General features: G+C 40.6%; 1 protein-coding gene across 1 annotated transcript in view; it reads left to right on the forward strand.

Moving 5' to 3' along the window:
- Positions 1-27,127, forward strand: part of nav2b (neuron navigator 2b) — a 131,182-nt gene that overhangs the window by 84,509 nt on the left and 19,546 nt on the right. The window contains 8 exon segments of the mRNA XM_056451251.1: positions 19-613; positions 4,044-4,415; positions 4,600-4,665; positions 8,883-9,043; positions 9,362-9,538; positions 21,074-21,126; positions 22,049-22,072; positions 22,442-22,516. Coding sequence (XP_056307226.1) covers positions 19-613; positions 4,044-4,415; positions 4,600-4,665; positions 8,883-9,043; positions 9,362-9,538; positions 21,074-21,126; positions 22,049-22,072; positions 22,442-22,516 — 1,523 coding nt within the window.

Consider the following 27,127-nt stretch of genomic DNA (forward strand, 5'->3'; position numbering starts at 1 on the left):
TCCTTGATCATCCCACAGGTAAGACAGATGACGCCAAGGTATCAGAAAAAGGACGCTCTAACAGCACCCACTCCATGACTGTAGACGACACTAAGAAACCTCCTCTCAATTCAACTGCACGCACACCTACCAGCACTTTTGGCTTCAAAAAAGCCCCGGGAACAATGGCAACAATTACCGCGAGTGGTGCTGTGGTAACTAGCGGCTCTGCTACAGTGGGCAAGATACCTAAATCTGTCGGCTTCTCTGGGAGTCGAATTGTGTGTCGGCAGACAGCTGTCGATGACGGATACCTTCCCCCAAGTGCTCGGACGACACTTCAGTATCGTAGTTTACCAAGACCTAGCCGAACCGGTGCCACTCGCTGTTCAAATCGCTCCACCAACTCAAACTTTGATTCTAGTTTTTGTAACAAAGGCACTGCCACACTTCCCAACCCCAAGAGTCGCAACTTGGTCAAGTCCCCTGTGGGAGCTACTAACCAGACAGACCGGGAAAAGGGGATCTTTTCAGATGTGGATAACCAGGTACTGAAGACAAGTCAGTCAGGGATGCAACCTGGAAGGCAAACAGGAGGAAAGTATCCAGAAATGTCTTCGCCAACTTTTCGTAGGTAAGTTGAAATATTTGCACAGCAGTTCTCGACTTGAATTGTGTTTGGGACTGAAAACACATACATATGAAAAAAATTTTACTGTAGAATTTCTGAAAATATTTATTGTTGTTGTGTCTGTGTAAACACCTGAAAATGAGTCTTTGAAAACAATGGTCAAGCATGTGTATAGGTTGTTTAGGGTGGTGTAGGTTAAAGGCAATTGCAAACAAACACACATCATGGTGGAGTATGTTGTAGTATTGCCGCTGCTCAAGTGTTTGCTAACACTTCATCAGAAAAGTGTGGATTTACTTCACATTACAAACAACAGCTGAGATGCATCTTGTGTGTACATGACAAATTCTACATATATCAGTGCCAAGAGTTTACCTAGTTTTGGTCATCACTTGTTGTTCAAATCGCTCCAAAAACTCGAGTTACAATGTTATTTTTTGCAGTAAATGTACCCATTCGAGTACCCTGTGGGTACTAACAAAGAGCATAGAATCACCAAAAGGCGACACTCTTGTGCGATTTGGGAAACAGCCACTAGATGGCGTGGCAGCCATTTTGGAATGAAAGTTCCAATAGAACAACAGCATATTATCTATTAAGTCTGTAAAATAAACTATTAAAAGTGCTGATGATTGTGATTGTAAGTGTTGTATTGTCGTCTTTCAGGTTGTATCTCAGCTTTAATGCGCTTTTTAAGTAAATAAATAAAAAACAAAGCAGCTGCTTTCCATCGCAACAGCAATAAGATCCAATGGACAACCGATCGCTTTCACTCCAAAATGGTGGAATCCGGGGCTGTTGCTGGGCACTGCTGTTGCAATGGAACGTTCTATTGAGTGTCACCTCTTAGTCATTCTAAGCTCTTTGGTACTACCAAAGTCCCTTTAAGGCAAGTCATTTCACTTGGTGGCCATCTTTGAAACGCCTCTCAGGCAGTATGCTTGGGCATTCTCTTTGAATTGGGAAACATCAAGTTCTCCAAAACTAATTCACAAGCTTACGATTACATTACATATTACGAATAATCAACAAAATTAAACAACAACTGTCTCTTTAGTTTCATTCCTAAATGTTCGTATCACACAATCTGCAAAAACTTACATCTGGTACAAGCCCCTCACAAGAGAATTGTCATCCTATAGCCATCACTGATTGGCTCCTGTACTCGAAGGCGAGCTTTATTTGCCATATAACGATCACTGATTGGCTCCTGTATTAGAAGGCGGGGCTTCATTCACCATATTGACAGTTACACTTTTCCCATTCAAAACTATACAAGTGACATGTCTTGTGAATTCTGTAGTCTTTAGTACTACTAACCAGATGTCTCAAACACACTTGGAAGCTAGCAATTTGAATATAACTCAGTTATATTATGTTACAAATTCATTTTAATCTGTCTGTCAGAAAGATTTAAGAAACATCCACAAAATCACTGTTGATCTAACAGTTTAAATTGATCAGGGTGATTTTTTATTTTATTTATTTTTTTTTGTCAGAAGGATTTGCAAGCTAAGGCCCGATCACACCAAACACATTTTTTTGGGAGGCACCTTTATATTAACTGTGAGCAGTTTAACCTGCCTGCTACACCTTGTGATTTCCTGGATCTGTCTGACAGACTACTGCTGAAAAAAAAAAGTAAATTCTGAATGAAAAAATGCCTGATATCATGCACTCCTGCACCAAGGCATTTGATGCAGTGGTTTCCTGGCAACATAAAACACGCAGCACACTGCTCCTTTCAAAAATCATCCAAAAAGGCAGTGTACTGGAGTTTATCAAGTTCTTGTTGCATCAACACCACTTACAGTTCACTACAACAATTCGAGCTTTGATATTTGAGGCCAATCCTAAGAGTTGCAACTTGCTCAAGTCCCCAATGGGAATGACTAACCAGATGGACACAGAAGCTGATGTGGATAACTGGGTACTTAAAACTATGTAGATGGGGATGCCAATTGTGCAGAAAACAGGAGGACAAAAATCCATAAATGGTATGTCCTTGCAAACACTTTCTAGCTTCTAGTTTCGCTCATGAAGACTTGAAAGACTGTTAATGCGAAATGTATTTAGCGAAGCATACTCTGTGTGGATGAAAGCATAATTTTAGGGCACTCAAATATTTGCACAGCGGTTCTCAGCTGTGCTGTGTGGGTTCCAGAGTATGCTCCTGCTTGGTTGTTGGATGATGTTCACAGGAGTTGCTGTTTATCTGAGCCATTTGATGTTAGTTGAGATTCGGAGGCTCGAAAGTCATCTTCTGGCCACCACAAGTGTAGTTTTTTGGCCTTCTTGATGTTTCTCTGAGACATGGCACAGACCTAGAGGCTAGTGTTTGTTCTAGCTGATTAGCTTGCTAGCTCTGACTGATTGCTCCATTAGTTAGTAGAACCAGACTATAGATAGACTGATGTTATCTAACTGGTCATTCCATGAAGTAATGAGAAAAATCAGATACCAGACTGTCTTTACTTTGTATTTTCTTTAGGGAAGAACAGGGGTGTCCAGTCTAACTACTGGAGACCATTCACAAAGCTGTGAAACCGGTTTCTAGCCGATGAAAGTAAACCCATATGTTAGCGTGAATGACAAATTCTTCTTCTTCGTGTTTTACGGTGGTTGAAAACCAACTTTTTGGTCCGTTACTGCCACCTCTCGCTCCGGTCAGTGACGTCGGCAATCAATCACTGGGCTCACACAAGAAACTAGCATGATGGAAAGATAATTGTAGAGGAATTATTTCTGAAGCAGGACCATACCTCAATGTACGTCTTAAATCTAATTTTGATGCTGTGCTCTTGTTGGAGTTGAATTGGTTTTAGATTTAGTCACTGTTTGCTCTGCAAATGTGCCCACCTGCAGTTGTACATTAAAAAAAGTATAGTATTTTAATGTAAATACAGTATTTAAAATATTTAAAATACTATAGTGTTTTTGAACAATACTATAGGGAATTAATTGAATTAATTTGCTGTGTTTTTTTGTTTTAGCTGTCTAGTAAATTTTGTTTTTGTTTGGAACAGCATTTTAATTGCAGTAAATAACTGAACTTAACAATTATGTTTACAGCATGTTTAACGCATGTTTTATTGGCAGTTTTATTGATCACTAAGACAAACCTGACTTGGATTGAAGTTTTAGCTTAGCTTGCTACATATCCCAGAGGGTAGCTTTTAGTGTAGTTAAGCTACATTTTAAGTAGAGTAACTAATAGCGTAGCTCACTACATTTTCCAAGTAGCTTGCCCAAAACTTTAAGTCTCATTGAAACATCTAACTTACAAATAGGGTTGAGACAGTTTCTTGGGTCAATAATAAAATGTGTTCATAAGAGTCATTTGTTTGCAGTTCAGTCATTGCAACCTGATATTACCACAGTCTGATTTTCAATCTGTCTCATTGTTAAATCTCTCTATACACTTTACATACAGACTCTTTGGTACTAAATCATGCAAGCAAGTGCCGGTCACCACCATGGAGAACATGAAGAACTCCACAGTTATCTCCAATCCCCACGCCACATCAATCCAACAGAATGAATCTCTGGACTCAAAATCCATCACCAGCGGTCCAGATTACAGCGAAAATCTGACGGTGCCCTCTGGAGGTCATGGAGAACAGACCCTTTCCTCTGTGATCTCCAGTCCAGGATCAGCTTTCTCTCCTTGGGGAGGCAAGGGTGGATTGGACTACCCTTCTCAAAGCTCCAACCACACCAATGGTGACCCCATAAATGTGTGCTTGGGAAAAGAAGATTTATGTCTTAATCGCGTCAACAGTGCCCGAACCGGACTCTCAGACAGGTGAGATACTGGTTGTTTGTGTTAACTTAGCTGTTTATGACTTGTAAGTAGGGTTTAGATCTGTACTCATGATCTGTCTTCCTCTCCAGTTACGCCTCTTTAATCATTTCTTTATCTCCTCTCCCTTCTTCTGTCACTTTTATCTGCTTCTTTTTTGTTTTGTCTGCCCTGTGCCCTCCTCTAGCCCTCACTCTTCTCCCTCTGCTAGTCCTAAATTTACCCACAACACTCTGCCGCGGAAGCAGGACAGGTAAAGCTATATTTGTGGTCAAACGATCAGTTGTGCTTTGTGTTTTTGTCTTGCAAGTGTTAGCAAGTGGGATCAGGGTTGCCAGTTTGTTTGTATGTTTGGCTTGATATCAGAAAATGTGTGAGCATTAATTTATGAACAAATGACTCTTTTAGTTCTAGTAGTTCTGGCAACCCAGGCTCTTTATGGATATGTACCCCTTCATACATTACTGGAGAGGGCGAAATACATCCCAGGAGCTACGTTTTTTTTTTTTTTTGTTTCTTTTTTGTAGTATTTGTTTTTGCGAATCCACCAGAGGCCACTGTGTACACTTTTCCAGATCTCAAAAATCTCTCGCGAGTGCTATTCGCGCCTGCTCTTCTAGTGTAAATCCACCAGAGGCCGCTGTGTATGCTTTTTCAGATCTCAAAATTCTCTTGCGAGTGCTATTCGCGCTTGCTCTTCTAGTGTAAATCCACCAGAGGCCTCTTTGTATGCTTTTTCAGATCTCAAAATTCTCTCGCAAGTGCTATTCGCGCCTGCTCTTCTAGTGTAAATCCACCAGAGGCCGCTGTGTACGCTTTTTCAGATCTCAAAATTCTCTCGCGAGTGCTATTCGCGCTTGCTCTTCTAGTGTAAATCCACCAGAGGCTGCTTTGTATGCTTTTTCAGATCTCAAAATTCTCTCGCAAGTGCTATTCGCGCTTGCTCTTCTAGTGTAAATCCACCAGAGGCCTCTTTGTATGCTTTTTCAGATCTCAAAATTCTCTCGCAAGTGCTATTCGCGCCTGCTCTTCTAGTGTAAATCCACCAGAGGCCGCTGTGTATGCTTTTTCAGATCGCAAATTTGTCTCGCAAGTGCCATTTGAGCCAACTCCACCAGAAGTTGATGTCGACTGACTGACCAACTGACCGACTGACTGATGCCTCCACCCACTCCTTTTCCTAAACCCAAGCGATAGTGGTTTCAAAAGCACCAGTTAACCTGCCCACCACCTTCCCTAAACCCAACCGACAATGTTTTCAAAAGCAATCCAGAAAAAGAAAAGCCCTCGTGGCCGCCTGATTTTTAATACGGTTTCAGATCTTACCACGCTCTTACCCTGTTATTTACTTATTTATTTTATGTTTTGCCTTTGTTTTTGTTTTACCTGCTTCCTGGAAGGTGGTCAGCTGGTAGCGCAAAAAGGAACAGAAGCTGTCAGTGGCATCATACCACCTTGTAGCATTCGTTTTAAAGATGAAATGCAGCCATACGTACCTCAGTCTATAATTCGCTCTCTCCAGAAATGTATACAGGACTACGTATTCACAATGGGTTGGGTTTTGGACAGCCAAAATAATTGACAAAACATGCTGCTGTGTACAGTCACAATGTTTTTACTAAAATGGAAACTTTTTTTATTTTCATTCTTGTGAAAATGCACTGAAGTGGAAAATAGTATTAGTATGCATGCCAGGCCAGTAGATGGAGATGTCACGTTGTAAAGAAACACTACACATGTTTGCTCATTCATTTTTTTATTATTTTGGTTGTCAAACACTTATTTTTAGGGCTGCATGATGTTGAAAAAAATCTGATATTGCGATTTTGTTTTGTTTTTCTGCGACACATTTTACGATACAATTTCACAAGATGGCTTAAATAGCTCTATTTGGAAATAACTGATTAATTGTGATTATTTTGTAGGGGAGTGAATCATGCACAAATGTAATATAAACAAAGTACAAGTACAGATAAATGCAAAAGAGCAAAGTTAAAAGTGAATTTCAAATTTTTGGAAATTGAAACATTTTAAAAAAACAGTGCTTTATGGTTTTCTGGCAATTTTACCATATTCAGGTACAGAATTTGAATAATCAAATGTCAAATCAAATTCAAAAAATAATAAAAATACATCATTACTAAAGACTAAATGCTTTAAACGTACTTGAAATACTTTAAAGCTCATCAAATAATTAACTATCACTATTATGGTTAAACTCTATAGTGATGCCACAAATCTCGGGTCCTGAAGTGTTGTGCTTATCAACTACATTACTGACTCAATGTTGCAGATCCTGTGATGTGACTATAGTGAATGTGCACATTGCTATATCGATGCTAAAACGATGTATTGTGCAGCCCTACCAAATTTCAAAACAATTCTCAAAACATTCTGTGTTCAAACCCTCAGAACGCCAATGTTATAGGGCTGTGTAATTAATTGTAAATTCGGTTTCGGTTTTGATTTTAGCTTTTAACGATTATCAAAAAACATTAATCGAGATAAAATGATTATTGCACCATATACCGCCCCTTTTCCAGTTGTACACATTTGTTGCTTTGCAAAGCTCAGTTTCACGTGAAAATTACTAAAAGCGTGTACTGTAGTGTAACTTGCAGCACGGGACGTGCATCATTTATTGATGTACATTCAAATCATCATGTTTTTAAAAGCGCGAACGAGACCGCATGTTGTTGTGTGCGCGCACTCAGCCTCAGAGACGAGCAGAGCACACACATCTAAAGTCATCTTAATGTGAGCGTTTTAATTGTCAAATCTGTGTCAAAATGCTGTGTTTAGTGATTATTCATATTAGCCCTCATTTGTGTAATAAAAAAATGAGTTGAGAATAAAAAGACTTGTGAAAGAGAAACTGTTAAACAGAACCACACTGCTCTTAAAGTGACAGTGTGCCATATTCCTGCTGCTGACTGTTTTTATCATTAATCAAACAACCAAAGGAGAAAATCACTCACTGCTCTTGACTGAAAGACTTTTGTAGCTATAATTAAGATTTTTTCTTACAGTGAAAATGCTTAAAGCTCAGTTTGTTTCATATTTTTATTCTATTGTATTTATTTACCTTTTCTTATTTACAGGGAAGAAAATAAGTATATATACTGTTGAAGTCAGAATTATTAGCCCTCCAGAATTATTAGTGATCCTTTTTCCCCAATTTCTGTTTAATGGAAAGAAGATTTTTTCAACCCATTTCTAAACATAATAGATTTAATAGCTCATTTCTAAGAAAAAATATTATAGGAAATACTGTGAAAAATTCCTTGCTCTGTTAAACATCATTTGGGAAATATTTATAAAAAATAATAATAATAATTCACGGGAAGGCTAAACATTTTGACTTCAACTGTAATCGTTTTGAATAATCATGATTACAATTATGACCGAAATAATTGCCCTACAACCCTACAATGTTATGTAAATGAACTGTGAAAATGACTAAAATGTTTTCAGGTATCAGTTTGTAAACAGCATTGTGTAAACAGCCTTTGTTCAAATTAGATGAATTACTTCAGTTATCAGCGAGTCATTTCTCAGTGCACATTTGATTCCCCCACTGAACTATGAATCATTTTTTTATTAATGTCTGATTCAACATGAACAACAAAGCATCATCTGGAATTAAACACTATATATATATATATATATATATATATATATATATAGATAGATAGATAGATAGATAGATAGATAGATAGATAGATAGATAGATAGATAGATAGATAGATAGATAGATAGATAGATAGATAGATAGATAGATAGATAGATAGATAGAATAAATACCTCATTACTTCAACTTAAATGGAGTAAGTTCACAGTACTCGTATAGATTAGTTTTTAAACTCAAATAGTTTGTAGCAATTATTTTCCTCAAGCCGTTTGAGTTGCCTTAACTTATTGAGTTTTACGGTACTCAGTTGGTTTGAGTTCTCTTCATTTATTGGGTTTTACTGTGCTCAAATTGCTCCATTTACTCAAATGGAGTAAGTTCACAGTACTCATTATGATTAGTTTTTGAACTTAAATTGTTTGTTGCAATCGGTTTCCTCAAATGGTTTGAGTTAATGGTTTGAGTATATATATGTATATAATAATATAGTTATATTTTAAATTTGTCTACCAAAACAATAATTTAACTTCTAAATATTTTTATTTTATTAGTAGTTCCTTGGATAATATGCTAGTGCAGATTGTGTCAACTGGTTTTTGATTCGTTTTGTTCACAGTTTGGTGTTTACTTTGCATGTACTCGCTGTCCTGGTTAAATATTGCAGAATGTACAGTAAATAATCCTTGGAGTTTGTAGCTGTGGACTTGGGTTTTCTGTTACTTTGTGATTTTCCTGGCATAGTGACGTTTTTCTTGGAGCTGATTTCATGGGAACTTTCATGCAGAAGAGAAAAACAACTCTGCTTCACACACTCATGTGCACTTGTTTTAAACCTGCAGGTATGGCCATGTGCCGCAGGTCAGAGGTCACGAGGAGACTCGTGATTGGCTGCGTTCCCCTACAGCTGTTGGGCTACAGGATTCAACCAGTTCTTCTCCTTACAACCCTGCATCTGCTCTCAGCTCGCCCTCAGGCACACGCTTCAACTTTAACACACTTGGTAAACACATGCTATAAATGATAGATAGATATTTATTAGTAGAATTTTAATATTTGTAAAATGATTTTAGTGTTATTAGAATTATCCAATACTTGCAGCTGGGTATTATTAAGATTTACACACAAAAAAAGTGAATGTCTATATTAGAATCCTCACTTTTAATGTATTAAAATCCATTTCTTTGTTTGTTTGTGCTTTAACAACTAACATAACCACTAATCTCCATTTTACGATGAACTTTGAATGCACACTCATGTCAGTAGGTTCAGTCGTAGAGCTTTTTGTTTAACCTTGATCCCTGTTGTTGACAAACTCCAGGCAGTCCCACCACATCTTCACAAATTATTGCTTTGCGCGGCATCAACGGCCATGGGAATCATGAAAGCTCATTCGAACCCTACATTGACCCCCGTCTGAGAAACTCCTCGATGAGCCTGGAGGAGAAGAACCGAACTATGAGCAGCTCTGGATCATTTCGTGAAGGACTGGAAGAAGGTGAGACTTTGAACCAAGTTTGCCATCTGTTGTGTGTGTGTCTGTGTGTGTAAACAGTGTTATCATTTTTAGGGCTTTTTGAAATCTGTTTTGTTTTTCCCTGAATTTCATTTGTTCAGGGTTTTTTTTCTTCACTTTTTTAATACACTTTTTTCACTTTTTTTCACATTTTGGGAAGAAAACATGCAGTACAGCACTTCAGAGTCACACTGCTATCTATCGAAGATTTATGTAAATTTGGCAAGCTGTACACATACTGTACTGTACAGGAGACACAGCATGCCAAGTGTATCTGTCTGCAGACTGCAAGACGGGCATAACATGATGGAGCCTAACTTGTAGTAAGTTAGAGGCGTAGCTTGCAGTTATCGAGATCCCATTGAACCATGCAAGATCTCACAACAGGATGTTGTTGGCAAGATGGTGGAAGTACTTACAGTGCATCCAGAAAGTATTCATATCGCTTCCCTTTTTCCACATTTTTTATGTTACAGCCTTATTCCAAAATGGATTAAATTTATTTATTTCCTCAAAATTCTATAATGACAATGTGAAAAAAGAGTTTTTGAAATTGTTGCAAATTTAATTAAAATAAAAAACCCAAAAAGTCACATGTACATAAGTATTCACACCCTGTGCTCAATACTTTGTTGATGTACCTTTGGCAGCAATTACAGCCTCAAGTCTTTTTAAATATGATGCCACAAGCTTGGCACACCTGTCCTAGTCTGAGTGACTGCATAGTCTGAGGGCCTCGGGAAGAGTGAGGGCCTCGGGAAGAGTGATGATGCTGGTTGGGTTAAGAATTGGGGTAGGTCTAGACGTTAATAACAATGATGGTTGGATTTAGGTTTGGGGATGGTGTAGACATTAATAACTGTGATGGTTGGGTTAGGGTTGGGGTGGATATAGACATTAATAATGATGATGGTTGTGTTTAGGGGTGTGGTAGGTATAGACATTAATAACAGTGATGGTTAGGGTTGGGGTGGATATAGACATTAATAATGATGATGGTTGTGTTTAGGGGTATGGTAGGTATAGACATTAATAACTGTGATGGTTAGGGTTGGGGTGGATATAGACATTAATAACTGTGATGGTTGGGTTAGGGTTGGGGTGGATATAGACATTAATAATGATGATGGTTGTGTTTAGGGGTGTGGTAGGTATAGACATTAATAACTGTGATGGTTGGGTTAGGGTTGGGGTGGATATAGACATTAATAATGATGATGGTTGTGTTTAGGGGTGTGGTAGGTATAGACATTAATAACTGTGATGGTTGGGTTTGGGGTTGGGAAAGGTGTACACAGTTTTGACATGTTTGTCTCCATAACTTCAAGTTATTGCTCTAATGTCCTACAAGTTACACCCTTTCATGTTACGCCCCTGTCTTGCAGTGCGCAGACAGACCCTACTCCGGCACAGATGAGATTGACTTTGATTAGTGAATAAATGGTCTACAGCCAATCAGAACACAATGCGCTAATCAGGGCGCAGAACACAATGCCCCGTAAAAAAACATGACAAAATGCTCAAAATCTACGAAACTGCAAGGCTGCAAAAGGTGAACTGTGTTACATCAAGGGGACCACTTTACATCAATACATCACATTAGCAAAATGCTGTTACAGTCCGCATTGTACATCTAAATCCATTATTATGACTCGATTTGCATTTTTTCGCATTGCAGAAATCATAGAGTCCCCTTCAATTCTGTCTGTCATCAAAATGTACCATTACAACTCAGTCTGTAACGTCATGTTTGTTTGGAAAAGAATACATAGACGTGTATTGTTCTGTTACGCAATACCTCAATGATAGGTTGTCATTATCGTTAGGTTTTTTTGACACCATCAGGCTGTAACGTGCGCGCCAACGAATAAACAAACAAAGAGCAGCTTTGTTGGTCTGGCAAGCTTTACCCACAGTTAATACTGATTTGATGATTAACTCGCTGCTTTGGCTCAACACCACTTGTCCCAAGGCTCTCTTTCGCGTTCAGTATTTATGATTCATGTCTGTCTAAGGTAGTGCTGGTGTTGATTTCAATGTGCCAATGAGCTTAAGCAGTGTTGTTTAGGCTTGTAAAGAGAGCTGTTCGCAATGATGCATGACCTCAGCCTACTGCAATTTTTCAGGGTTATTTTTGACCAAAGTCTGTTTTTTATTGGGCTGAAAAATGAAACGTTGGCTGAAATAGATTTGCAGATTAAGAACGTTTGTATTTGTTTACACTAATGAGCACTGTTGGCCCTTTAAAGCCCCATGGGGATGCCATGGTATAGCATTATGTTATTTTGATATTCACCATGCTATTACCATAGTCGTGTAATATGAGGTTTAACAGGTATTTGACGGATTGGAAAGAAAAATGTATGCTTGTATTAAGATTAAGTTATTATTTCATAACTATATTTAATTTCACATATAAAGAAATAACTGCAGTTATACAACTAAATGTCTAGTATTTATGGCCGCCGCTATGGGAGGGGGAAAGTTGGGATGATTCTAAGGGCCCATGCCATTATGGGATCCCCAGAGGTACTATTAGGGGCCCAACAGCTCTTCATTTTCGTCCACAACCAGAGTATTTATTAGGTAGTATCTATTAGCAAAAATATAATGACAATAAAACAGGTGAAAATTAGTATGTTGGTTCATAAGTCATTAAGATTATTTTGGATATTTTTACTTTTTAAAGCAGGTTCTTTAATATGTTTTCCATGTATGGTTGAAGTCAAAATTATTAGTGACTTTATATTTCTTTTTCAAATATTTCCCAAATGATGTTTAACAGAGCAAGGGATTTTTTACAGTATTTCCTATAATATTTTTTGCTCTGGAGAAAGTCTTATTTGTTATATTTCAGCTAGAATAAAATCAGTTTTTAATTTTTTAAAAACCATTTTAAGGTCAATAAAGGGACTAAGCCGAAAAGAAAATGAATGAATGATTTTAAGGTCAAAATTATTAGACCGCTTAAGCAAAATCTTTTTTTCAGTTGTCTACAGAACGCTACGGTTACTAAAGTAACCCTTCGTTCCCCGAGGGGGGGAACGGAAATGCTATGTGGAAACTTCCACTATGGGGATTTCGTCAGAATCCAATCATCTGAAAGAGTATAAAAACGGGCCAATGAAATGCCAATGAGTTGGCAGCGTCAGCGTGCACAGCTGGCGTCAATGACAATCAGTCATGCTATAAAGACGCAGCCAGTGCCATGCTCGACATCCTTTTCTAGCTGAAGAGACTTTCACGCTCAACAGCTAAGGGACAATCGTTGTGGCGAAGGAACATAGCATTTCCGTTCCCCCCCTCGGGGAACGAAGGGTTACTTTAGTAACCGTAGCGTTCCCCTTCGGATGGGGAACTCCAATGCTATGTGGAAACTTCCACTATGGGGAAATCTATGGAAAACGCCACAACGAAAGAACCTTACTGCGCCCCTGGCGAAGGGTGTGCCACGCAGTAGAGCAAGCGCACCTACAACGCCCCGAGACACAGTCTTCCAACGTGTCCCCTGGCCCTCACTTACCTGTTCAGAAACGGTTATATTTTTCGGGGAGTCGCAATAACCCTGTAAAAAGGTTTTGATACGACAGTACGTTGGGAAAGCGTTCAGTCCCGATAGGGAGGACGCTGCGGAGCTCACCTGCTACCCAGAGGGGAGACCTGGTGACAATCTATGGACCAGCCCAGAGATGGGGGGGGTCCTAGCATAAGGATGGTTAGCGGGGAGGGAAGACACGAGCCTGCCCTAGAAGGGAGGACTATACCGTGGCTTGTGTGAACGTATGGGATCGCCAGCAGGGATCACACATAGCAGGCACCTATACCCAGAACGCGGGCTGACCAGCGGGCATGCCGACAACGTAACGGGCCAACACCTGACTCCTCCGCTGAGTCAGGTGCTGGGGGCCTCGGAGGAACTCTGCAGGGTTCGCCAAAGAAATGGGGAACTAAACTGACAAAGCTGAAAAAGCGCACAGATCTCCGGGTTAGGGAGAGTGGCGCAGCAAGCGTGTTTCGACACCTCAACCGAATCGTTTCCTCAATCACCAAGGGTTGCCTAATACCCTTGAGGAAACCGGCTCCACGCGCAGATTGTAACCTTGCAAATGTATTGGGTGTCACCCAACCCGTAGCTCTACAAATGTCTGTCAGAGAGGCGCCGCGTGCTAACGCCCAGGAGGATGCGATGCTCCGTAATGGAGTGCGCTCTCACCCCCGGGGGACACGGCTCACCCTGGCCCAAAGGCGAGGGAGATGGCATCCACTACCCAGTGGGCCAACCTCTGTTTAGATACGGCACTTCCCATCTGCCGACCACTGTAATGGACAAAGAGCTGGTCAGAGGATCTAAGGCTCTGAGTGTGGTCCCCATATATTCGCAAAGCGCGAACAGGACACAACAATGAAAGGGCTGGGTCTGCCTCCTCCGCGGGCAGCGCTTGCAGGCTCACTACCTGATTGTTAAACGGCGTGGTAGGAACCTTGGGCACATAGCCGGGCCGGGGTCTCAGGACAACGTGAGAGTAGGCCGGCCCGAATTCTAGGCACGAGTCACTGACCGAAAATGCCTCCAGGTACCTAACCCTCTTAACCGATGCCAACACGACCAGCAGAGCTGTCTTCAAGGACAGAAATCTCAAGGATACTGAGTCGAGTGGTTCGAAGGGATCCCCACGTAGGCTCGTAGCACTACCGCGAGATCTCAAGAGGGTATGAGAGGGGGGCGGGGGAAAACATCCGCCTCGCACCTCTGAGGAACTGGATGATGAGGTTATGCCTCCCCACGGTGCCGCCATCCACGCATCATGATGAGCGGAGATGGTGGCCACGTAAACCCTCAGTGTGGAGCGCGACAGCCTTCGCTCCACCTGTCCTGAAGGAAAGAAAGCACAACACTGATCTGGCAAGATCGGGGGTCTTCTCGGCGAGAAGCGCACCACTCAGTGAATAGACTCCACTCCAGGGCGTAGGCATGCCTCGTAGAGGGTGCACTAGCCTGAGTGATGGTATTAACCACCGCCACCGGTAGGTTACCTAAGTCTTCCTCGTCGCGTCTTATGGACCCCACGTGGAGGTTCCACAGAACTAAGCGAGGGTGCCAGATGGTGCCCTGTCCCTGAGAGAGTAGGTCCTCTCTCAAAGGGACTCGCCAGGGGGGGCGTCGCGAGGAGGGAGAGTTCTGATATCCAGGTCCGGTTGGGCCAGGGGCGCAACTAGCAAGACCTGCCCCTCGTCCTCCCTGACCTTGCACAGAAACTGCGCGAGTAGGCTCACTGGGGGGAGTGCATACTTACGCATGACTCGGGGTGGAGTCGCCATTCTCCCGGGGAAGGAGCTGCCGTGAGAGCCTGTTGGCCGCACGGTTGAGCCCATCCGGGGTGTGAATAGCAAGCAGCGACTTCAGCCGCGTATGACTCCAGAGGAGCAGATGGCGAGCGAGCTGAGACATGCAGCGGGAGCGTATACCCCCCATCCGGATGGAATACGCTACCGCGGCCATGCTGTCCGTCCTGACCAGCACATGTTGCCCCCTCAGCACCGGTAAAAAGCGGCGCCGAGCGAGAAACACTGCCAACAGCTCTAGGCAGTTGATATGCCAATGCAGCTGGGTTCCCCTCCACAGGTCCGCAGCAGCATGCCCGCTACACACGGCCCCCCCACCCCATACTGGAGGCATCTGCCGAAACGACAGCCTGCCTGGACGCCTGACCTAGGGGCACACTGGCCCGTAGGAAGGAGGGGTCCTTTCCAGGGGGTGCGGGTGCGGTGACACAGCGCAGTGACAGTCACTCGGTGTGGGCCCGCGTGCCATGCGCGTCTGGGGACCCGATCGTGAAGCCAATGCTGTAGTGGTCTCATATGGAGCAATCCGAGCGGCGTGGCCGCGGCTACGGATGCCATATGCCCCAGGAGCCTCTGAAATAATTTCAGGGGGACCACTTTTTTTCCTGTCGAACTCTCTGACAGTTCAGCATTACCTCGGCGCGCTCTCGTGAGAGGCGCGCCTCCATAGTGATCGAGTCCAGCTCCAACCCGAGAAAGGAGATGCTCTGCACGGGGGCGAGCTTGCTCTTTTCTCGGTTGACCTGAAACCCCAACGGGCGGAGGTGCCGGAGCACCTTGTCTCTGTGCATAATCAATTGCTCCTGAGAGTGGGCTAAAAATCAGCCAGTCATCGAAATAATTGAGCGTGCGGATGCCGGCGAGCCGAAGGGGCGCGAGGGCACCCCCCGCGAGCTTGGTGAAAACTCGCGGAGACAGAGAGAGCCCGAAGGGGAGGACCGTGTATTGCCCCGCTCGACCTTCAAACGCAAACCGCAAAAACTGCCGGTGGCGTGGAAGTGTGGAGATATGAAAATACGCGTCCTTCAGATCTATTGCTGCAAACCAATCCTGAGGACGAACGCATCGCGTGATGCGCATCTGCGTAAGCATTCCGAAGCGCAGCCTGTGAAGGCAGCGGTTCAAAATGTGCAGATATAGGATTAGCCATAGCCCACCGCTTTTTTTTTTTTTTTTTTTTTTTTTTTTGGGGCACGATGAAGTGCGGGCTGTAAAACCCGCGCTCCATCTCGGCTGGAGGGCCGGCTCGATTGCATCCTTCGCCAGGAGGACAGCAATCTCCTCTCGCAAGACAGGGGCGGACGCAGGACTGACCCTGGTCGCCCGTGAACCTGGGAGGCCGTTTAGCGAACTGAATCGCATAGCCGAGTCTGGTCGTATGGATGAGCCATTGCGATGGGCTGGCCCGCGCTAACCAGGCAGGCAGAGCCCCCGCAAATGGTCCCACCCGCACGATCGCTGACGTGCCAGCGGCGGGGCAGCGTGAAGTGAGTGGGCTCATCCGGGGAGCGCTGGGGTCCCACAGGAGAGCAGGAGAGGAGATGTTCTCGTCTCGCACTCAAACTCCAGGAGAGGGGCTGGGAGTGGAAAGAAAGGAGACCGTTCTCTCGTGCTCCATGAGCCATTGGCGAAATGCACCGATCCTGCGAGCTGGAAGGCATAGCGTCCCAGACTGGCAGTGTTCGGGCTGTCACATCCAGAGGAGGGGAAAAGTGCTCTTTCACTGAGGATTTTGATGGCGTTTTTTTTTTTTTTTTTTTACGCCTTTAAATAACGTGCCCCGCCCTCCAGCGGGGAAAGAGCAAATTCCCTCCTCCCCAGATGGCCCGCCTCAGGGACGCTTCGCGGTCCGTTTTACCGAACTTAGCGGCGCCCTGGGCGGGGGACGCTGGTTGCCGGCGCGATGCTCGGCGCAGCCGCGTGGCCGGAGGCGCAGGCGGGGGGCGGCGAAGCAAAGCTGCGGGCGGGCGTCCTCGGCGAAAAAGCAGTGGATGTGGATGGCTCGGCGGGGGGGAGCGGTCATACAATCCCGCCGATAGAGACCTCGCCCATCGCCTCCGACTGCTCTATCACCGGCGTGAATTCCTGGGCGAATTCACCGCCAGTGTCGCCGAACAGGCCAGCCTGGGATATGGGTGAGTTAAGAAAGCGAACTTTGTCAACGTCACACACATCACCAGGTTTAGCCTGAGGTGGCATTCCTGGATCACGGATGTGATCATCGTCCTTCCCAGGGCACACACAGCCGACTTTTTTTTTTTTTTTTTTTGTAAGAGCATAGTCGGTTGCGGTGCGGAGCGCATGCTCAGTCCTGGGTCAGAACCATCCTCGCGCAGCCGGGCCAGCGCCTGCGCTTGGTAGCGCTGGTAGGTGGCCATAGCGTGCATGGTGAGGGGGAAGGCGCACGCAGCACACTGCGTGAGCCTACTGTGCCCATCGAGGAAGAAGGGGATGGGGAGGCTTAGAAGGTCTCGCCTTCATCCTCCACATCACACCCCTCTAATCGGTCCGGCCGCGGAGCTGGGGGATAAACCATCTCCAGAGCCACGGCCGAAGCAGCCTGGGGAAGCACAGCCGCAAAGTCTGCTTCTGGATTCGACGCCGCGCTCAAAGTCCCGGAGGGAGCGAGCGGGTTCGAATCCTCGTCAGACCTTGACAGCCCAACCTCCAAGGATGGTGAGGATGGAAGCGCACGCAGATCGGGCAGAAAAAAAGTGCCCTCAGGACAGCGTGAGCTTACTGTGCACTTCCGGGAAGAAGGGGACGGGAGGCTTTGATGGTCTTGCCTCCTTATATCCTCCACATACACCCATCTAGTCGGTCCGGCCGCGGGGCTGGGGGATAAACCATCACCAGACCCACGGCCGAAGCAGCCCGAGAAAGCACGGCCATCACGTCTGCTTTTTAGATGCTAACGCCGCGCTCTCCTCCCCGGAGGGAGGGAGCGAGCGGGCTCGCATCCTCATCAGACAATGACAGCCCATCCTCCGATGCAGCGATGGACATCTGACCCCCGGTGTCATCAGGTGAGAGAGCGACCATCCAAGGACAGAGCGCTTCTCTTCACCTGAAGCTTGGATGGAGCGCGTGGAGGAGCGAGAGGTCCACGGCCCGGGGGCGGCGGATTTACTCTCACTGAAACCCTCAGATCTGCCCAAGTGCCAACCGCAGTGCGGGGGACAACTGGGGTGGGTGGCTCTTTTGCAAGAGCGAGCCGCGATCTTAACTGCGCAACAGACATGACATCAGTGATGGCATGCACTGCCCGCGAGCACCGCATTAACATGCTGGACCCCCAGACATGAAACGCTGTGCTCGTGCCCATCATCCGGGGATAGGAAACCACCGCATCCAGAAACGCACGGTCGGAGTGACGTCTTGAAAAAGACGCGCTGCACGACCGTGTTGCTCTTTTAGGAAAGCTTTTTTCCTATATACAAACCGCTCTTGGAGGACCGGACCCAAAGGACGCCAGGCAAGGGAGAAATACCCAGCTCGACCATCTGCCACTGCGTATACGCGCTCTGGACCGGGAGAAGCTGCTTCTCGATCTCTCTCTGTAGACACAGGTTGGAGATACCCTCAAAGACTCTCTCAGAAGCTTCGTGAAAGGCTCTGAAAGCGAAAGGATGTCGAGCATGGCACTGGCTGCGTCTTTATAGCATGACTGATTGTCATTGACGCCAGCTGTGCACGCTGACGCTGCCAACTCATTGGCATTTCATTGGCCCGTTTTTATACTCTTTCAGATGATTGGATTCTGACGAAATCCCCATAGTGGAAGTTTCCACATAGCATTGGAGTTCCCCATCCGAAGGGGAACAAACCATCATTATACAACGACTTGTCTAATTACGCTAACTTGCCTAATTAACCTAGTTAAGGCTTTAAATGTCACATTAAGCTGAAAAAAGATCAAATAAATCAGTTATTAGAAAGTAGTTATTAAAATTATTATGTTTAGAAATGTGTTAAAAAATCTTCTGTCCGTTAAACAGAAATTGGGGGAAAATATACAGGGGGATAATTATTCTGACTTCAACTGTATATAAAATCAATTATGTACATTTAATCTGAGGCAGACGCCATAATTTAATTCATATATTAATATATATTGAAGTGTGTAATTGTGTAAAATGCTTTAACAAACACCCTTAAGCAACCCTCAATCTCTCTAGGGCAGAGATGCCAAAAGTTGGCCCATTGTGACATTTGATTTGGCCCACCATTCCATCTGAGAAAAGAGTGAGATGGATGGAGACAGATGGGGCAAATGCCTATAAAAGAGATCATCATTTCTTATTTAACGTAACCTTTTTTTTTTTTTTATTGCTGAACTACAATAAAAGCAAACTGAAATAAAAGGTTTTAATTCAATGTAAATTAACCAGATTTTTAAAAATGTAAATAATGTCACTCAATGCTTAGAAGACTATGCAGAAGACATTGGTGAGCAAATCAAGGCAAAATAGTGTAACTCCATTCTGTCATAAATTACATTGTTTTTACTGTAATATGCTTAGTTACTATGCTTAGTTGTAATATGTATTAGTTACAGTTATTCTCAGTCGTTTTGGTGCATTTCTCACAACACTATTTACATTTGTACAACAGTTTCTCAAAACAATTAGTCATTTGTGCACATCATAGTAGCAGTTTCTCATTCCTTCCAACAAATTGCAAATGCTTTTGGACATGCATCAAGTGCTTTCATACAACTCTCTGCTGTTTTATAACATTATCATCTGCTTATGTCATGTCAGTCAAAATTAACTAAACTTGTGAATGCTGAATAGTCATTCCATATAAAACTAAGAGTCCTCATTTTACTACTTGAGTCATTACATACAAAAATGTTGAACTAGTTGTCAAAATCTGTCGAGCTAATTTTATAAAACTTTTTAAAAGTTTTTTTCCTGGAAATGTCTTCGAAATTGAACAATTTCATGAATGATTCACAGAAATATGTATGTTGTAGGTTCAGTTCCAATATGTACTGCATTATTGTTTACAGTTGTGCACAGCTCAAGTTTATGTTTGTTGTAAACAATGGTGTATTTATTATTTTGCACAATGCTGTGAATAAATTAGAATTGTTAAGAGCATATGCAGTAAAAATGAGAAACATACATATTCACTGTCTTGTACTCAGATACCTCACTAAATGCAGTGATGTCTAACTTTACTGTAGTTTTCAAATGGCTGTGTAAAAAGTATCTAGTGCTGACTTGAGCATTTTCAGGAAGTGTCACCAAAATTGGACTTTTTTGCAATGGAAAAAATGTAGAGTAACCTGTCAAAATAAAAACATGACGAAGCCATTTGACTGTCTTGTTCATAAACAATGCTGTCAGGACTTTTCATCTTGATGACACTGACACGTTCGTTGACATCAATACTTGCTTTTAAGGAATGAGCTATCCATTTTGAGCAAGTGACACGCTTTTGCAGGTTATCAACTAGGTTTTGCAGTTTGTACTAATTGTTTTGAGAAATGCATTAACTGTTGTGCAAATGGAAATAGTGTTGTGAGAAACGCACCAAAGCCACTGAGAAATACTGTATGATAAAACAATGTTTTCTAGTTATTTTTAAATATTATCAAATAAATTAGGATATTACCGATGGTAGCTATAGTTACCTTCGGCCCACTAGCCTCAATTAAGTTTGGTTTTGGCCCTTCATAAGAGAAATTTGGGCACCCCTGCTCTAGGGTGACGAAATCATGTGTTCCTATCTCTTTTTGCAACCTCAAAAGCAGTTTAGTTTAAGTGCCTCTTGACACAGTTATTTTATCATTTTGAAAAAACAATGAGAGGAAAGCATAAACTCATAACTCTTTGCTAATGTACAGTATGTTGAAAGGGAATTTATAACCTTGTATCTCAACAGCATTATGGGTACCCTTTCATACATTTTTGCTAGCGGTTTAGCTTTGACAATAACACATATCAAGAAAAACATAAATCTTGTGAGAAATATACTGACTAAAGGTATTGTTTGCTAAGCACAATAGCCCATTTGATAGATAAGCACTTTATGGTGTTTCAGCATGTGCTAGCTTATCCTGCTACTCCTTCTTGCTAATTTTGCATTGACTCACACATGCTACTGCAATACAACACAGGTTTTGATTGAGTTTACTTTGGCTAAATTTTTTTCTTGTCTTCATAGTTCATGGATCGTGTTTGTCTCTGGTCTCCAGCACATCGTCAGTTTATTCTACAGTGAGTCCAATGATTTTCAGTATATGCCAAATGCTAAAGTTTATAGGATCTTTCTTTTATCTGGGCTATATTGGTAATACTTCTTAGCTAAATGCTTCTGTCTGGTCTACCCTTTGATAATTTTGTTAGCTTTATTAACTTTATTAGCTTTATTAGATATGTTTGCTAAATGTTCAAGTTTATTTGTTCTTGATTTAACCATTCTGATACTTTTATTAGTTAAATGCTAAATATAAACGGTTCTAAGTCCAGTTTACCATGTGATAAAATTGTTAGCTTTATTAGCTGTGCTTGCTAAATGCTAACGTTCAATGTCGCTTCATACTTCTGACACATTTATTAGTTAAATGCTAAACCTAAATGGTTCTTTAATATGTCCAGTTTGTTTACCTTGTGATGAAATAGTTCGCTTTATTAACCTTGCTAGCTAAATGCTAATCTTCAGTGTTGCCTGATACTTCTGACACTTTTTTTAGTTTGATGCTAAAGCAAACTGTTCTTTAATAAGTCCAGTTTACCTAGTGATAAAATTGTTGGCTTAATTAGTCATGCTAGCTAAATTCTAATGTTTAATGTTGCCTGATATCCTACTTTTGACACTTTTATTAATTGAATGCTAAAGCTAAATGGTTGATTAATATATCCAGTTTATTTACCTTGTCATAAAATTGTTGGCTTCATTAGCCATGCTAGCTAAATGCTAATGTTCGATGTTGCCTGATACTTCTGAAACTTGTATTACTTAAATGTTAAAGCTATAGCTTAGCTTTAATAGCCATTTTGGTTAAATGCTAAAACTCAGTGTTGCCTTAGATGTCACGAATCTCAAAATTATATCTAATGAAAAATAATTCAACTGTTTTATGAAGAAAAGTTATTTCAAACCATTAATCTTTATATTTTATTTTTTCTCTCTCTCTAGCCTGAGGAAAAGGCCCAGACAGAGGTGAGAACTGCATCCCTCATTTCTTCTAATGTAAATTATTGAGTGTGTGCCACATGGGAGCATGTAGACTGTCCAAAACACTGTTTCTTCTCAGCTGGTTTGTAATTTTAAACACTCTTTGATGAAACCCTGGTGAAATTTTCCATGTTTGTCATGACAGTCTTCGTGGTAACCGTCCTTGATATCTGCTCTTTAATCTCTGCAATTTATGTTTGCATCCAAAAGTTTCCCTTTCATGCTGATCAAGGGCCAGTCTCTCTTCAGCACATTATTATATGAGAAACCACAAGCTGGTCTCACATTAGCATCAGATGTCAGCTTCTCGCAGCATGACTTGTGTTTGAATATTTAACTTTAATGTGTGTTTAGATCCGTAAGCTGCGGAGGGAACTGGACGCATCACAGGAGAAGGTCTCAGCGCTCACAACACAGCTTAGTGCCAATGTGAGTACACCAGGCACAATTATAGACATAATATACTATTAATGAACACTGAAGCACTTTTAATCGGTTCACGTTCATATTTAATGCTTCATCTTCATGATGTTATGTTTTTAGGTTTTTTTTTTTTATTCATCATGTTTTATAAGTGGAATATAACATTTCAATTACAAACCTGTACACTGTAAAACATTTACTATGATCTGCATGAAACATTTTACACTTAAAAATATTGAGTCACTTTTGAGTTTTAAGAATTAAGTAAATGCTACAAAAAACTAAGTAGCTAAAAGTTTTGAGTAAATATAATCAATGTTCTTAACCAATGCAAAATATATTCTAAATCAGTGAAGCTAAAAATAGTACATATCATTTACAGGATGTCCTATATTTACCTTTTACTTTTATTTATTTTTTTATTTACCATGTTCTGCAGAAAATCTTTACAATAATGAAACAAAAAGATAAACAAAGCAACACGTTATTCTAATTAATCATTTATTTGTCGAATTTGATCACAAATCAAGTTCAACCATACTTTAGAAATGACCATTTGTTTCAAATAACCTTTACTTAATTCTTAGAGTAGGAAGAATTTCACAACTTTAGGATTTGCGCAATATTTTTATGTGTAAAAATGTATCACCAAAAAATTGGAGTGATTAGTTGACCTTACTTAAAAAAGTGGGTTAACTTGTTGCTTTAAAAATATTAAATGAATAAGCTGTGCATAATTATCAAATTTAAGGTAAGTCAACTTAAGATGCAGCAAGTTTAATTAAAATAAAGTAACTATTATTGACAACAAATAAGTAAAAAATAACCATAGATATTATACACATTTTCGATGATTAAAATAAAAGAATAATAACAAACTAAAAAGATAGACTTGGGAAATAACTGAGAGATATAGAATTACAAAAGAATACAACAATAATCACAAAACATTATATAAATTTATAATTAGAAAAGATTACACACAAAAAGAGTAAATTACAGTTATAAAAACATTATTATTATTGGTAATAACAATAATAGTAATACTTTTAAAATAAAAACTGAGAGATTTTGACATGAAAGAACAAACAAACAAAAAAGTTGAGATATATGAGCAATATCACACAAGTCACAGTGCAATATGGCTGTATATCAGCACTGGTGGAAGGCGTGCATTGGCTCGAGGCCACATGCAGAGTGTCTTAGTGTATACGATATACAGCCATATCGCACTGCTAGAGTGTGATATTGCGTTTATACAACAGTTCGACGGCATAATCATGTATATAAAAAAATACCATAATCATGTATGTAAAAATATATATTTGATATACATTATATATATATATATATATATATATTATATATATATATGATATACAATGTATATCAAACACAGGAAGTCTCAAAAACCCTTTTGTAAAAGGAACTACTGTCTTCCACCATTCATACACATCTGCAGCTGACCATCAGAACAGCTGAAACCATTGCTATTTCACAAACGTCACTTTAGAGCTAGTATTTGAATAACTCTCTAGCATCATTCATGTCTAAAATGATGACAAAACAGGTGATTTTGATCACATTTAAGATTGTAAGGCTGAACAGCATAAAATGCCATCAGTCTACAGAGATTTTCCAGTATTTCTCTGTTGTCCGGAGATCACAATAATCAACTCCGAAAAAGGCAGTGCAAAGCAAATACTACTAGATTACCATGGTATAAATACAGCACTACAAAATGCAAAAGAGAGAGAGATCAACTTAGAATGTCTCTTACCTGTTCTGTAATGATTTGTTCAGCTGTGGTTTGAAACTTACACTGAGAAAAAGCTGTTTTTCCTTCACTAAGGACTTATTATGCTGTCTCTGTCGCCATCTTGTGGCAGAAAGTCAACCTTCTTTGCTCTGCTCAGTATTGCAGGCTAATGGCCGCCAACGCTCTGAATCTCCAAAATTATAAATATTTAAAATAGGCACTGTCCTTATAAATAAACTGCATATTTGCAATCTAAACAACTACATTCTCGCCTAAACAAAAAACCTCAAAAGTACATTGTTGTCAAACAGCTACAATATTTGTCAAAATATTTGCAAGAGTGTCCGCCACTTGCCACTCGTGTGATTCGACTATTGTTTAAATGGTTACTGGCTTCAGAATTTGTGGAGTTATGAAATGTTCTGCTTCATGTTGAATATTGTGCCATGCTGTAGTCTTGACTTTTACAGATTTAATAGCAGTTAAATTTGTGATGTATATTTGTTCTACTGTTTTTATAGTTCCTACTGCCTATAATAAGACACACAATGTCCGCATGTGTGTGTGCATGTATATGTATACCATTAAGTGGAATTATTTGCTCAATATCAACAAATATGAAATCCCCCATAAGGCCTTCAAAGGCTAATGAATCGTCACATCCTAAAACCCCTATCCATCCGTCTGCTCTCATGCACGCTATACAAACAAAACCCTCGAGTTTTGCACTTCCATTAAAGCATTTCACACACGAATGCTACGTTTCTTGGACCAAAACCCTTTGAGGAAGCTTTATTGAGGGTTATCTGATGTTTAAAACAGCACATGCCCAAACACACCAACCTCTGGAAGTCATCCAGATCTCCAGTCCCCTGATTATCAGCTCATGTTGCGCTTGATATGATTGTTGTGTTGTGTATGAGACCGGCTGTTAATTTTTGGTGGGTACAACTGATCTGAAATTAAGAACACTTCAGATTTGTGCGCGTATACGCAGTTCGTTAGTTCAGAGATGTTGACAGGTAAAGTTAAAAACACTGGAGCGGTTATCTGGCAACCGCTGAATCATTACCCATCTCTGAGGGGGGTCTGTGACAGGACTAAAGCAAAGAGCCACAGACACAAGAAGAGACTATGGAGGAAGACGGAGCTCAGTGAGGTAGGCTTTGAAGGTCTTAGTTCGGTTTCCTGTTTGCCTTTTATGTTGCTTTGAAGGAGTTTGAAGATTCTGTTTTTAGAATGAAGACTCTGTTGTTTTTGATGTCTTTGTTGCTGTTGTTTAAGGATTCCAATTTTTGTTTGAGGATTCTATTTTTAGAATGAAGACTGTTGTTTTTGTTGTTGTTGTTGTTGTTTGAGGATTCCAATTTTTGTTTGAGGATTCTATTTTTAAAATGAAGACTGTTGTTGTTGTTGTTGTTGTTGTTGTTGTTGTTGTTTGAGGATTCCAATTTTTGTTTGAGGATTCTATTTTTAGAATGAAGACTGTTGTTTTTGTTGTTGTTGTTGTTGTTGTTGTTGTTGTTGTTGTTTGAGGATTCCAATTTTTGTTTGAGGATTCTATTTTTAGAATGAAGACTGTTGTTTTTGTTGTTGTTGTTGTTGTTTGAGGATTCCAATTTTTGTTTGAGGATTTTGTTTTTAGAATAAAGAATTTTTTTTGTTGTAGTTCGAGGATTCCAATTTTTGTTTGAGAATTCCAGTTTTTGTTTGAGGATTCTGTTTTTTGAAAAAAGAGTCTGTTTTTGTTTTTGTTATTTGGGGATTCCAATTTTTGTTTGAGGATTCTATTTTTAGAATGAAGACTGTTGTTTTTGTTGTTGTTGTTGTTGTTGTTGTTGTTGTTGTTTGAGGATTCCAATTTTTGTTTGAGGATTCTATTTTTAGAATGAAGACTGTTGTTTTTGTTGTTGTTGTTGTTGTTTGAGGATTCCAATTTTTGTTTGAGGATTTTGTTTTTAGAATAAAGAATTTTTTTTGTTGTAGTTCGAGGATTCCAATTTTTGTTTGAGAATTCCAGTTTTTGTTTGAGGATTCTGTTTTTTGAAAAAAGAGTCTGTTTTTGTTTTTGTTGTTTGGGGATTCCAATTTTTGTTTGAGGATTCTGTTTTAAAATGAAGAATGATTTTGTTGTTGTTGTTTGAGGATTCCAGTTTTTGTTTAAGGATTCTGGTTTTTAGAATAAAGAGTCTGTTTTTGTTTTTGTTGTTTGAGGATTACAATTTTTGTTTGAGGATTCTGTTTTTAGAATAAAGATTCAATTTTTGTTGTTTGAGGATTGCAATTTTTGTTTTTAGAATCTTAGATTGAAGATTCCGTTTTTAGAAGATTCCTTTATTAGTTTGAGGATTGTATTTTTAGTAAAAAAATATATTTTTTAAAATCTGAGGTTTATTGTTATTATTATTCATTTTTTTAGGATTACATTTTAATTTGGGGATTCTGTTTTTAGTGTGATAATTCCATTTTTTGTGTGATTCTGGTGTTCATTTGGGCATTTCTGTTCTCAGTCATATTCCGTTTTTAGTCTGATGATTCAGTTTTTTATTTGATGATTGCGTTTTTTATCTGGGGATTCCAATATTAGTCTGTTTTTATTTTTATGAATCCATCTTTAATTTCATGATTCCATTTTTATTGAAAATTTTTGTTTTTAGGTCAGGGATTTTGCTTTCAGTCTAATTACATTTAAATCTGATAATTCAGTTTTTTAATCAGAGGATTCCATTTTTGATCTGAGGATTCCAAAATTAATCTATGGGTTCCATATTTAGTCTTGGGATTTTGTTTTTAGTTTTAGGATTCCATTTTTGTTTGATATTTCTGTTTTTAGTTTGAAATTCTGTTTTTAGTTTGAG

The sequence above is a fragment of the Danio aesculapii genome, chromosome 25, assembly GCF_903798145.1.
Source record: "Danio aesculapii chromosome 25, fDanAes4.1, whole genome shotgun sequence".
NCBI lineage: Eukaryota > Metazoa > Chordata > Actinopteri > Cypriniformes > Danionidae > Danio > Danio aesculapii.